Source organism: Peromyscus leucopus, chromosome 10 (assembly GCF_004664715.2).
Source record: "Peromyscus leucopus breed LL Stock chromosome 10, UCI_PerLeu_2.1, whole genome shotgun sequence".
NCBI lineage: Eukaryota > Metazoa > Chordata > Mammalia > Rodentia > Cricetidae > Peromyscus > Peromyscus leucopus.
In genome coordinates, this window is record NC_051071.1 from 72603490 (window position 1) to 72617016 (window position 13527).

The 13527-nt window shown below is 39.4% G+C and overlaps 1 protein-coding gene across 1 annotated transcript in view; it reads right to left on the reverse strand.

Moving 5' to 3' along the window:
• Uba6 (ubiquitin like modifier activating enzyme 6) overlaps nt 1-12547 on the reverse strand; it is a 63468-nt gene extending 50921 nt beyond the window's left edge. Inside the window, exons 1-4 of the mRNA XM_028892251.2 lie at nt 12420-12547; nt 10630-10692; nt 2919-3013; nt 2270-2298 (exon numbers count right to left, since the gene is read on the reverse strand). Coding sequence (XP_028748084.1) covers nt 2270-2298; nt 2919-3013; nt 10630-10692; nt 12420-12490 — 258 coding nt within the window. The 5' untranslated portion in view covers nt 12491-12547. The remainder of the gene's footprint in view (nt 1-2269; nt 2299-2918; nt 3014-10629; nt 10693-12419) is intronic.
• Nucleotides 12548-13527: the final 980 nt, after the last annotated feature.

Consider the following 13527-nt stretch of genomic DNA (forward strand, 5'->3'; position numbering starts at 1 on the left):
ACAGAGTAGACAGAAACCAGACTAACCTGAAAATACCTTACTTTATGCTTAATTTTGAATTAAATAAATACCCTATAGTAGGAATATTGAATTTAAAAAGTGGTACCTAAAAATTCAAACAGAAATAAACTAAACTATTTCTGAGTTGTTTGCATGGTTACTTGGAGGAGTTATTGAATATGATTTTCTTTTTAAAAGCTATCAGACAAAATCAAGGGGTTTTAGAAAAGGATAAAAGATACTAATTTTCAATAATTCGTTAGTAATATTGAAATTGTTATTCTGAAACTGTCGTACAAGTTAAATACAATACAGGACAAGTAAGTGGACTGTCATTAAAAACCATGAATCTTACCTAAGAGAAAATACAACAACAGAAAGTGAAAGAAGCAATCCATCATTCCTAAGTAAATCAGAAAGTTTCATAGTAACTCATAATATTAAACTTGAATACGCGTCAGTACTTCCTGAGGATTAATGTTTTATCTCCATCCCTCAACCAGACTTAAGTGACAAAGACTATGGGGGCTATGTCAAAGAATTCACCCCACTAATGAAAGATGAACCAATTAGTGCTAATAAAAACAGAAAGTACAATGAATAAAAACATTCCCGCGGTACATTTAAATATACAAGTTTGTCATGGTTTAAGTAAGTTCATTAGGCATGGCTGAGGGATGGTCAGCATGACTTTCAGAAGGTGGCACATGGGGGAAAATCCAGTATACGCTTCATCCTGCCTTTGTACGTGCAGTCTATACTTTAGAGAAATTAAGTCATCAATGAAGAGAAAATTATTTCTAAATATTATTATAGCTAATAAATGAGGAAGGAATGACAACTGTTAACTCTTAATGAAGCAATGAATATAGACAATGAAGATTAATAGATAAAATAATAAAGAGATTAGAATACTATCACCTCCTGGCAGAGCACAGTATTTCCTACAAAAAAGTCTCGTCAAAGGAATCAAATCTCAGTTTGAATCTGGATATGACTACCAGTTTGTGGGAAAACACAGGACACAAGAATATACAACAAATATTTTTTCATCCCTTCTACTTCGTAGGAGACAGGTCTCACTATGGAGCCCTGGCTGGCCTGGAACTCACTATGGAGACCAGGACTAGGCTTGGTCTTCAGCCTCTGAAGGGCTGTAATTAGACGTGTGCCACTGTATGCGCCACAAAACGACTACTTTCTTCAAGAAATGAATTTTATTAAGGTGAAAAACAATCAAATCAGGGAAGGAAAACCTACAAATTAAAAGAAAGAAAGTCGCAGTGCACAGATTCTCTTGGTTCCTGATTAGAGCAAAAGAGAATAAACTTTAAAAAGATTTCTCAAGAAAACAAAGCTGAACTCTCAACTGGGCATTTTGTTTATGTCAGCAGCTTTCAGGGTGACACCAACAATTCAGACTTCTTGATATCTAGGCTTTTGGGTAATCCCTTCTCTTGAGTATGAGCTAGACTTATTCTGAACTAAGGTGCTGAAGAACATCCTCTGTCTTGTTGAGTATAGTCCCTCTCTTGTTTAGTGCCTCAGGAAGCCAGCTGGTATGTGGTCAGCAGCACTGTGGAGAGAGGCACATGGCTAGAAATGGAGAGTGACCTCTGGTCTACAGCCAGTAAGGAACTAAGGTCCGCAGTCCTACAACCCACAAAGAAAGCAACAACCAATGTGAGCTCTGCAAACAAATTCTTTAACAAAGCCCCCTAAGATGGCCATGTAGCTCCTATGAATACCGTTGGCAGCCTTGTGAGAGACCCTAACAGAAGAACAAGCTAAAGCTTTGCCCATGCAAACAGGGCATAATGCTTGATGCTGTGAAATTTTGGGATAAATGATTTTATAGAAATAAAAAACTAATACAACAATCTTAAGAAATTATTAGATTTTTAAGGTGTTAAAATGGTACTAAGTTGTGGTTATATTAAAGATATATACTAAAATATTTAAGAACAATAAAATAACTTAAGTTTTATTTAAAGAATTTAACAGCTGCAGCCAGTAGGTAATGGGAAGCAAATATATGAAACATACATGGACATTGAGTTGGTAAGTGAAGCTGTGTGATAGGTAATTAAGAATGTGTTAAGTGACTCTTTTTATGTTTAGACTTTCAATAAATTTAAAAAAGAACTACATAGCATTAGTGATTCTGTTATGTAAAAAGAAGAAACAATAAGACAAAGTACTTATCACTACACATCAGTAAAAACGAAATAGTTCAGAACAAAGCACTTTTCATACTGCAGTTACTCACCTTAATCCCTGCGAGAACAAGATTCTTTGCTATAAAGGAAAGAGAAAAGGAATACCTTAGCATTGCAAATTCATACAAAATACAACTTCATGGAACTTCATCACAGTTCTGAATAACTATACCTTTTTATTTTTTACTTAAAGTTAGAAAATCCAGATGGAAAAAAAATGAATTGATAAATTTTACATAATCATATCATTTAAAGATATCTATTCATTTCTCAGTGTTTTTATGAATATACTATGCAACCATAATGAATTACAAATGATCGTTTAGCCAGGTATGGTGGCACATGCCTTTAACCCCAGCATTAAGGAGGCAAAGACAGATAGATCTTTGTGAATTCAAAGCCAGTGTGTTCTACATAGTGAGTTCCAGACAGCCAGGGTTACATAGTAAGACCCTGTCTAGACAAAACAAAACGAATGATAATTTGATTAATAGTTATTAAGCTATTAAGATTACCACATAAAGGGGCATTTTGGTTTTTCTGTGGAAGACAAAGTATTTTGTGCTACAAAATATTTTGTCAAAAAAATCTGATCAACACTTTGACTCTACCTTCTTCTAAAGAAAGTAAGAGTTATATTCTTTATCTTATGCAACTCAAAAGTATCACTGAAATTATAGGAAAAAAAATATTGCTTACCAATTTCTACTCCAAGACCACCCACACCACTTAAGAAGACATGGGACTTGGCCATCTTCTGCATTGCTGTGTCACCAAGAACATACCTCTGTCGACTGTATGTAAAACACAGTGAAAATAAAGAAATTATTTCATCAATATATGCTTAAAGTTTTGCAAACTAACAGCCGCGACACTCAATTCTGTCTAGAGTTGTTTTAGACGATTTGTACAGCATTTAAAGTTAAGCAACTGAATTCCTAACTATATAGGACACTTTAAAAATGAATGTAGTCTGGCACTACAATCCACATTCCAACAAGGCAGAGCTGAATAGGAACTGTCCTCCTTATGGAATTATGTGAGGTAGACTTGCCACTGTTCCATTCCCTCCTGGTCCACTCATTTCATCATTTCGGCATCACTATAGGCATCTGATCCTGCTATCTTTGTTTTAAAATTGACTACAAACAGGACTTTGGAGGGAAAAATTCAGCACTCTTAGGAGCTTGGTCCTGCCTCAACTTGCTGTGCTATGCTTTGTTGACTCCCATGGGAGGCCCGCCCCTTTCTGAATAGAGCCAGAGGAGTGGATTGGGGAGGGGTATGAGGGAGGTGGGGGGAGGGAACGGGAGGAGAGGAGGGAGGGGAACCTGTGGCTGGTACGTAATTAATGAAAAAAATCCATTAAGAAAAAAAAGCTTAAAGTCACAAAAGGACTAAGTAAGTTATACAAGGCTTGTGGAGGATGAAACTTAAGGATGATAGATGTTTGAGAATTAAGATTTATACTATACATCCCTAAGGTTATAATGATCTACTTATTCACAGTAATAAGAACTAACTTAAAATATGTTAAAAAGAGCGAGAGAGAACTGGTCAGGCAATTCTTGAGTATTACTTTGTATTGAAGACCTGGTAAAGTACACTTTGGATCTTGTTAAGTTATGCATCCTAAGAACAGGGAGGATCAGGTCAAGGTTTTAAAAAAAATATGTTCTGGAAATCAAAAAAAGGTCTGCTCTATTGACAAGTCAGTAGCAACAGGTTATCTGCATTAATAGGAAACAATAATATACCAGCCCTCGTAGATAATACAAATTCCAAAAAATCCTTATGAGAATTCGATATAAAAAAGTTTGGCAGCCGGGCGTGGTGGCGCACGCCTTTAATCCCAGCACTTGGGAGGCAGAGCCAGGAGGATCTCTGTGAGTTCAAGGCCAGCCTGGGCTACCAAGTGAGCTCCAGGAAAGGCGCAAAGCTACACAGAGAAACCCTGTCTCGAAAAAACAAAAAAAAAACAAACAAACAAAAAAAAAAGTTTGGTGTAAGCAATAAATAGTTTTAGTAACTCTTTGGTTATAAATATTTAGTTCTCAAATTATAATACTGACACACTTAATGTATATTAAAAATAATTTGCATATTTTAATATCTCAAAAGCCTGGAACTGTTGTCTAGTTAGATGAAAACTGTCACTTTACCATTTCCTTCTTTGTTCTCTAAAAAACACAATAAAACCAGAACTTTTGGCACATAGGTAAGTTTACTTACGTGAGGTCAGTGCTGGGGACTGGCCTCAGAGAAGGCAAGCAATTCACTAACTGAGCTATATTCCCAGCCTACGGCTTAAAACTTTATATTTTTCAATCAGTATTTACGACTTTCGTTTTAGAAGTAAAAACTATTCATTTACTCCTTACTGAATATCTGTTAGTGTGTGTTTGGCCTGTTTTCAACTTCATGTAAATTACACCATTTTAAATGTGTGTCTTGTTTTGTGTCTTTGAATGAAAACTACATAGGAGAGTCTCCTCTGAGACTATGGTTTTTCCACTTTAATTTTTTTTTTTTAATTAAAATGTTATTACATCATTTTTCCCTTCCAATCTCTTCCTTTTAGCCCAGTCTCTCCCCATATGTTGCTCTCTCACAAACTCTGGAATCTTTTTAACTGTTGTTCACACACACATACATATGAATATATATTCCAAAGTATACAAACACAATCTGCTCAGTCTGTATAATGTTGCTCATACGTATATAGTTTCAGGTCTGACCACTTGGTATTAGATAACCACCGGGGGACTCTCTTCTGGTAAGATTGTTTTCTCCCACTCTTGGCATTCCTTAGTTGCCTATAGTTTTGTTAGGGTTGGAACCCCTTGAGATTTCCCTCTATGAAGTTAACATCATTTTTTATATGTACAGGTGGGGCCTGTGTGTAAGGGTGCCCACAGGGGACAGTAGCAGATACTCTGGAACTGGAGTTACAGGATGTTCCTGAGCTGCCTGATATAGGTCCTGGGAACTGAGCTCCACTTTTCTGTACGAGCAGTATGTGCTTTTAACCCCTGAGCAATCTCACTAGCCACATTTATGAGATGTATTCATCTTGATTAATATAAATGGTCAATGATTTTCATTTTTTCTGATCTATATTATACTGGTGACACTATTAAGTGGGCATGCCACATGGTAGTGAATATGACCGGAAAATAGAAATCACCAAGGCAGTTTACTTTGAGAAAATCCTAACTACTAAAATTTCAGTCTTTGCTAAAGGAACACTGTGTTCTCATATTTTACTTCCTTGAAGCCATCTAACCCCTCTCTGAAGATCTGCAGATTGTATTTAGTATTTTCTCCCTAACATCTCCAATTCTGTAATTTTTAAAACAAAGTAATTTCCAGTCCCTCTTAATAGTCTAAACGTTTTCTTCTGGATGTACTTCAATGTTCCTTATTATATGTCTGTGTTATTTATTAGAAACAATATTCCAGGAAGCTGGAGAAATCCTCAATGGTTAAGAGCACTTGTTACTCAAACAGATGACCTAGATTTGGTCCTGGGTACCCCATGCGGTGATTCACAACATCCGCAACTCCAATTCCAGGGGGTTCTGATGCCCTCTTCTGACCTGCACAGGCGCCAGCCATGTGTGTGGTGCACACACACACACACAGGTAAAACACTTCATACACCAAAAACCAAAAATATCTAATGCTTTAAAAAGAAAGGCACTGGATAGATTCATTGTACAGAGAAAATAACAGAATGAACTTCATAAAGGTACTACTAAGGGTCACAGTCAAAAGATAAAAAATGTAAAATACTCAGCAAAACGTCTATGACATGCCCTGTGAGATAGATAATCAAACCACTGTAAAAGGTAATACACAGAAGTACCAGAAACTATGGGAAATCAGTAATACAGAAGATTATTTGTATTTAGGTTAGGAATGGAGTGATTTCAAAATGAGGTTCATTTAGGTTAACTTCTAAAGAATCAGTAGTAGTTCAAAAGTTCATCAAGATAGGAAAAGCATAGGAATGTGACTTGGAACAATGATTGCCTAGCATGCACAATGCCCTGGGTTCAATCCCCAGCACTGTGTAACTGGGGTAAGTGTTGCATGCCTCTTCCAGCGCCTGAGAGGCAGAGGCTGGGGGTGGGGGGTGGGGGGTGGGTCAGGAACTCAAGGTCATACTCAGCTACCTAAGTTTATGGCCAGCCTTGGTTACCTGAGACGTCTACCTTCGGCCAATGTAAAATAATAGGAATCAGATTTAGTCTCCTGTTTTAAATAACTGAAAACTGATAAAATATAAACAAAACAGCATTTCAAACATTAAATACCAAATAACTTAAGATGGCAATCTCTGATAGAAAACAAAGTGAGTCTCATTGTCTTGTGCTCTCCCCCCCCCCCTCTCTCTCTCTGAGATGGGGTCTTCAATTAAATGAGAGTACCATCACATTCATGGCCTTAATTTAGATGTAACCTGAAGGATTTCTAGGTTACAGCAGAGGGAGGGATATGCAACTGAAATCTGGTGGTCTCCCTAAACTGATGAGCTGTAGTGAAGAGGCTAGTTTGGCCAGAGGATGGCTCAGCAGGTAAAGGCACCTGTCACCAAGCCTAATGACCTGAGTTCAATCCCTGAGACCAACAAGGTAGGAGAGAAACTATCTCCAACAGTTTCTCTGACCCTCCACACACATGCATGTGAGTGCACAAGGAAATACATGCATAAATAAATATTAAAAAACAATTTAATGAGATAAGAAAAAGTTAGGATTTTAAAGTAGAGGACTAGAAATCAACAGAAGGGTCTCCAACTTAAATTTAGTATAGATTGGTGAACACAGAAAAATCTAAAGCTGGAAAAATTAACTTAAAGGACAAGAGAGCAATCACTACTATTAAAATAGAGCCCACAAAACTTTGTGTTTTGCTTTAGTTAAGAACAAAAATATCTCACAATATAAAGGGCATTAGATACAGTATTAAGAATATTGCATAAATAGTGAAGGAAATTTTGCTCCAAACTAACTGAAGATTCCTTTTGGTCTTAAGCTAGAAAGCAAGCCAGTAAAGGAACATACTGTTTTTAAATAATTTAACTGTGTTCCTAAATAAAGCTAAAGAATATTTTAGGAATCTAAAATTATCCAGCATTCAAAAACATAAAATCCACAAGGTTTGACATCCATAAAAAAGTTACCAGTATACAAGAAGTAGGGAAATACAGCCCCTAATGAACTAAACATAACCAACAGATGCACCTTCAGGAATAACACAGACATTCCATCAATTATAAATAGGATCCACATATTCAAGAAGGAAGAGGGAAACATAACCAAAAAAACCTTGGGAGGATTGAAATATAAATCAAAGATAAAAATAGTCTGCATGGAACTAACGACCTGAAGTTCAGCACCAGCACTTCCTAACATGAAAACAGATACAGCCTGAGACAGTTATGGTGCTTCTTTAGCCCAATATATATGAAATTGGAAGTCCTAAAACAGAATATGAAAAGGAGGGAACAAAGAAGGTATGAATGACTAGTAGTCAATTTTTCCCCCAGAAATACTAAACTCGCATATTGCAATGTAAACTATTTCCAAACAAAAAATACAAAGAAAACTAAGCGCACCACAGTATATTACAAACCTAGGAAAGAAGATCAGATCTTCAAAGTGGCTAGAGGCAATGGGGCATTGTGAAAGGGGAAAGGTAAGAGTATCCGCCAGCTGCTTCCTCCCAGGGAATCAGAATCACAGTATTTTTAAAAATATAGAAAGTCAAAAAAAAAAAAAGGCATCAAAACACAGTGACCTGAAATTCCACAACCTGTCAAAAGTATTTCTCAAAATAAAAAAAGTAAAATAAAGACTTCATCAAGTATATAAAACCTAAAAAATTAGTTGCTGAAAGAAATGTCACTTAATCAGGCAGTAAGAGATAAGAATCTGAATTTACCAAAAAGCAGAGAGAACATTAGAAATAATAAAAAGTGTGGATAAATACATATTTTTTTTTACTGTCACAATAATAATAGAGCGTGAATTTATAAAACATGCAAAACTAAATGTCAGACAATAGGAGCACAACTCTTCTAACAAGAGGAAAAGCAGCACTCTGCTGGATGGTTTTATACTATACAGGAGAAGCGCTATCACCTAAACATATGTTATATAAAACCAAGGATGGTGATGCTCAATGAAGTAGAACTGAAAAGCAGGCCTGGAGAGACGGTTGGGCAGGTAAAGTGTCAGGCACAAGCATGACAACTTGAGCTTATCCTGGAACCCATGGTAGGAGGAGGAAACTCCCCAAACAGCACTACCAACTGAGAAACAAAGAAGCATTTACAAGAGTGTGTGTGGACATTTCATCGTCAAACCATAACGCTATGCCACATCCTCCACAGTCTAACAGTCCAAATATTACAACAGTATCAGAAGTCCAAGTCCATAGCACATTCTGAGACTAAAGGCAAACTCTTAGCTGTGAGCTATAAAATAAAAAAAAAAGTTACACACTTCTAAGGTAAATAGCGGAGTATTTACCCTGTTAGGGAAGAACAGGGATAAAGAAGGGAAGGAAAAGGTCAATGAGGCCAACACTGGAACCCACAGTTCTCTGTCCAGCATCTGCCTCACAGGATGGTCTCATCTTCTCCCAGCCCCGCCCTTATGGTCTTACTGGCCGGAACTACATGGATTCTCTCTTGCTGGCTCTGCACACTGCCTGCAGCTTTCCTGAAGAGACATTTCATGCACTGGCATCTCCATGAATCCAGGTCATTCACTGGAGCTTAAGCTTCATCCTCACAGCTCTGAGCATTGCCCTGTCAGAAGCTGCCTGCAGGATCCTGACCCTTCCACTCTAAGGTCTCACTGGAATTAAGTTCCCAGTCAAGCGACAGCATCACACACTGTACTGTGGTGGCATATGGAGACGTGACGGAGCTCTTCATGGATGCTGATGCTCCCCTCATGAACAACCATGTTTCTGAAAGTATTGGTAGACAAATCTCTGGATCTTCCCAACATAGAGGATAGGTTTTTACATAGAAAATCTATTCTAGAATTCAAGTTTCCCTAAGCTTTGTTACTAAAAATATTTCGGTGTGTGGATGCTGGAACTACTGTATGTGTGTAACAGTTTGTGTATAGAGGTCCAAGGACAACTTCTGGAGACTCAGTGCTCTCCTTCCACCATGTGGATATTGGGGATGAAACTTAGGCTGTGAGGCTTGGTAACAAGTGCCTTTACTCACTGACCCATTTCTCCAGTCCTGAGAGATTGCTTATATACACCTGAAACTGAGAACTTAATATGACTTCATTCTTTTTCTTTGTTACTTGGTCCTAAAATGCAAGGAACAAGTGAACATTACTACATCTCTTTTAATTTTCCAGAGGTACTCAAGCAGTCATTAAATTCTCTAACTCTCACAATTGCTAAGGTAGGAGTATCAACGCATTTACTTTGCATAGCTCTTTAAACAGTTAATAGCACAGATTATCAGTACTATCAGGAATAGAGTCTTTACCAACGTTAAAATTAATCAACTTAGCAAAAAAACACAATTAAGGAAATTCATCCTGGAAATTCTGTTTCTCTAGAATCACTTCTGGTATGAAATTACGTACTGATTATTTTTCTCATTTCTGTGACAAAATACTGGATAGAAAAACCTAAAGGAAAAACAGATTTATTTCAAAGGTTCACAGTTTCAAAGAGTTCATTTATGGTTGCTTAGTCTCATGCAAGTGGCAGATGTGTGTGTAGACCTCAGTAATAAATCAAAACACACAGCAGAGAGACAGACTGGAACAGATGGCCAGGTACAACCTTCATAAATGATCTACTGCATCAAGTGATCTACTCTTGTCTACCTAGGCCCCATCTCCTAAAGTACTGCCAACTAGGGATCTTTAGATACACAAGTGTGTGGAAGCCTCTTCCTATTCAAGCCATATCTCATTTAAAAAAGAACTCATTAAATTCATTCAAATTATAATTCTCAGTCAAATATTTCTCCATTTTCTATAGATTATATCTCCGTGGGAGTACACTGAAATAACCGTCCTCTAAAATTTGAGCACATAACTAAGGTAACTGAAGAAGCTCCCACACTGTAAGAACATTAGTGAAGCCTCCTGTCTAAACTCAAGACATTTACTTTCATATTGGACAATGAAATACTTCTTAGTCCTATCATTTACGTCTAAAGAAATGGGAGTTTATTTACATAACAGTAAAATGTTCATACTACATATAACAGAAGAGAACTCCACACAAATCCCAATTTCAATTTGAGAGGGACCTGTAGGATATCCATACAAAGTTCTGCACGGGCATAGTCTTCAAACAGACTATGAGATTCTGAACTAATGATCAGGAAACGTGGGTTTCAGTCTGAAGTTCTTACCTGTATAATCCATCATCGATTTCCACAGATTCTGTTGACATGGTAGGAAAATTTTTACTTGCACTAGGGGGAAGAGAAACAAACCCAAACTTTTAAGACCAAATACGGCTTTTGAATATTCATACTCTATAATGTGAAATTCAGTTATGCATGAGACCAGATTCACAAGTTATTAAAGGCCCTCATATACCAAATGCATATTTTATTAGGGATCACCTTCCATAAGATTTTTTTTTTTAATGTGTTGAAGTTAATTTCACTAATTGCTGCTCTGTGCAGTTTCACTGTTGAGATTTTAGAGCAACCAGACAGTAACTGCACTCTAAGATATTGTCTAGCTAATAAAATCAGCATAGTCATATAACATACTATTCTGGCAAAAAAAGGTGTACACACACTCACAAACATTTGTAGTTTCCTATCATCTTGTTTCTACTACACTTTTACTTGCTGTCCTACTTTGGCCAAAATTAGTTTGGTGAATTAAATTTCTGAGTAAAAATGAAAACGGGTACATGTACACCCTGCTCTGCCACTTAATGGCTATGCCTGGCACTAACTTTCCAAAAAGTTCTGTCTCACTGACTGTTTCAAGAAAATGTTCAGTTGGGTGGTGGCGGCACACACTTTTAATCTCAGCACTCAGGAGGTGGATCTCTGATTTTTGAGGCCAGCCTGGTCTACAGAGCGAGTTCCAGGACAGACTCTAAAGCTACACAGAGAAACCTCATCGGGGGTGGTGTGTGTGTGTGTGGGGGGGGATGTTCAAAAAAAGCCATACCTGACTGCACATACTTCTAATCTCAGAACTCCAGAGGAGGAGGGAAGAGAATCAGGGGTTCTAAGCCACCCTGGGCTAACTAGAAGGCTTGTAGCCAGCCTCAAAGCCAATAATAATTAACAATAATAATAATGATGATAATAAAACAATAATGATATCTATGAAACAAAAATGCTCCAACTAAGGGGTGATTATTTGTATTAAGTAATATTTCTCAAGTCGATTTTAGCAGCATCTGCCTGGGCAGACAATCCGGTTACTTAAATCCAGTGCTTGAAGCATCATCCTTCCCTATATGCAATGTAAAACGCTAAAGACTTATGTTAACTGGAAATAATAAACTCAACGCTTCTCTACTTGGTATATAGAATTCTTATATGGGGCAGGATCCAAGTGTGGGGCTTGATTAATTCTAAGATGTCTGAAAGAGAAACAACCCAAACACACAGGGGAGAGTACAGAAAAGAAAAAAAAAATCTACAAGATCCTAAGTGGGAAATAATCATTAAAAGCCTTGGGCTCCTCCCCGTGCCCCAGCACCCGCGTAGCCAACAGGGGGTTTCTCGGGGTGTCCAAGCTGCAACCGATTCAGCCAGACTTGTTCCTTCATGTAATAGTTTTTCCAAGTAGGACGGTTGCAGGATGGAGCACGGCGGCGCTGCAGCTGCCTCTTAAAAAGAAAGGTGCCAAGCGACAGGGGGGCCACGACCCACTCCTGACCAGGCCCGACAGAAGGAGCGACCTGCAGGGAGGATGCTGGACCCCACCCGGAACCGGGAAGCCTCGGGTGCAGCAAAATCTCCCCGGCAAAAGCGAGCGGCGAGGCCGTGGCGCCCACGCCGCCACACCCACCGCCAGCTCACTCTCGCTCGCTCGCCCGCTCCCCGGGGCTCGCCGCTGCCCCGTGGCCTCCGCGCGCGCACCGAAGCCGCCCCAGCCCAGGACCGGAGCGGGCGCCCGCGACCCTCCGCTTCTTCCCGCCCAGCCCGCCCGGGGCCAGGCCGCTCACCTGCAAGCTCCCCAGGAGGAGCAGGACGCCTCTTCCCGGCGGAGAGCAGCCAACGGCTCAGACCTCTTCATCGCCGGCCGAAGACGCTGCAGCAACCCCGGGAGGGAAGGCAGGAGAGGGGGCGGGGCCGCGAGGGTCAAGGGGCGGGCGGGACGTCACCGGGGGCGGGGCTGGGGCCGAGCGCCCAGGACCGTGTTTCCCGTCAGCCCCAGGGACTCCTGACTTCCGGCTGGGGTGGGGCCGCGGGGCGCGCTTCCGTGCAGGTGAGGGGCGTGGCTAAGGGAAGGAGCCGGAGCGCCGAGAGGCAAACACGGAACCAAAACACGGGGCCCACGCGTCACCTCCGCTCCGTGGGAGCTCAACGCGGGAGGGGTCGAGGTCCGCCGAGGGACGGAGCTCGCTCTGCGAATCCTAGGGTGTTAGAGCACCTGGAGGAGATCGGTTTCCCAACCAAAAAAAAAAAAAAAAAAAAAACCAAAACCCGAAGACATCGTGGCTGGGATGCCACTTCAAGATTCCATTTCAATAGTCTTGAGCATCTAGTGCGTGAGAGAGGCAGATTTCTGTAATCAAGTGACTTTTCAGAGATGGAGAATTTGCCACTTTAATTTTAGGGAGGAAAAAAAGGAACTTGCAGTTAAGGATCTGGTCAGAGACATGCAGCCAATAACCCAGATTGCCAGCACCGGTGTCTAAGGATTCGCATCTGATTATCATTTCATTGACTCTCATGTTACCATTTTTAGAAAAAAAAATTGTGTGGACACAATATAATTAAGAATCTTTCTAAGTAGCTATGTATTTAAAGAAACATCATCAGCACAATTTCAAAAAATTGGCATTTACTTTGACTATAGGTATAATACAATAGTCTGTAAAATATAGTATTTTTAGTTCAAAATTGTCTTAAGTTTTTAATTGAGCCTATTTATCCTGTGTGTCCATCAATGCTGTCTCCAAAATTGAACATCTCAAAAAGCTTGGAATCCTGTGTTGGCTATCTGTTACATCCTGGTTTCATCTGTAGGATGGGGTTTTTGGTTGTTGTTGTTGTTGTTAAAGGGAAAAATCAGTAGCCATCTTGACAGATGCTTCCCCCTCCTCTCCT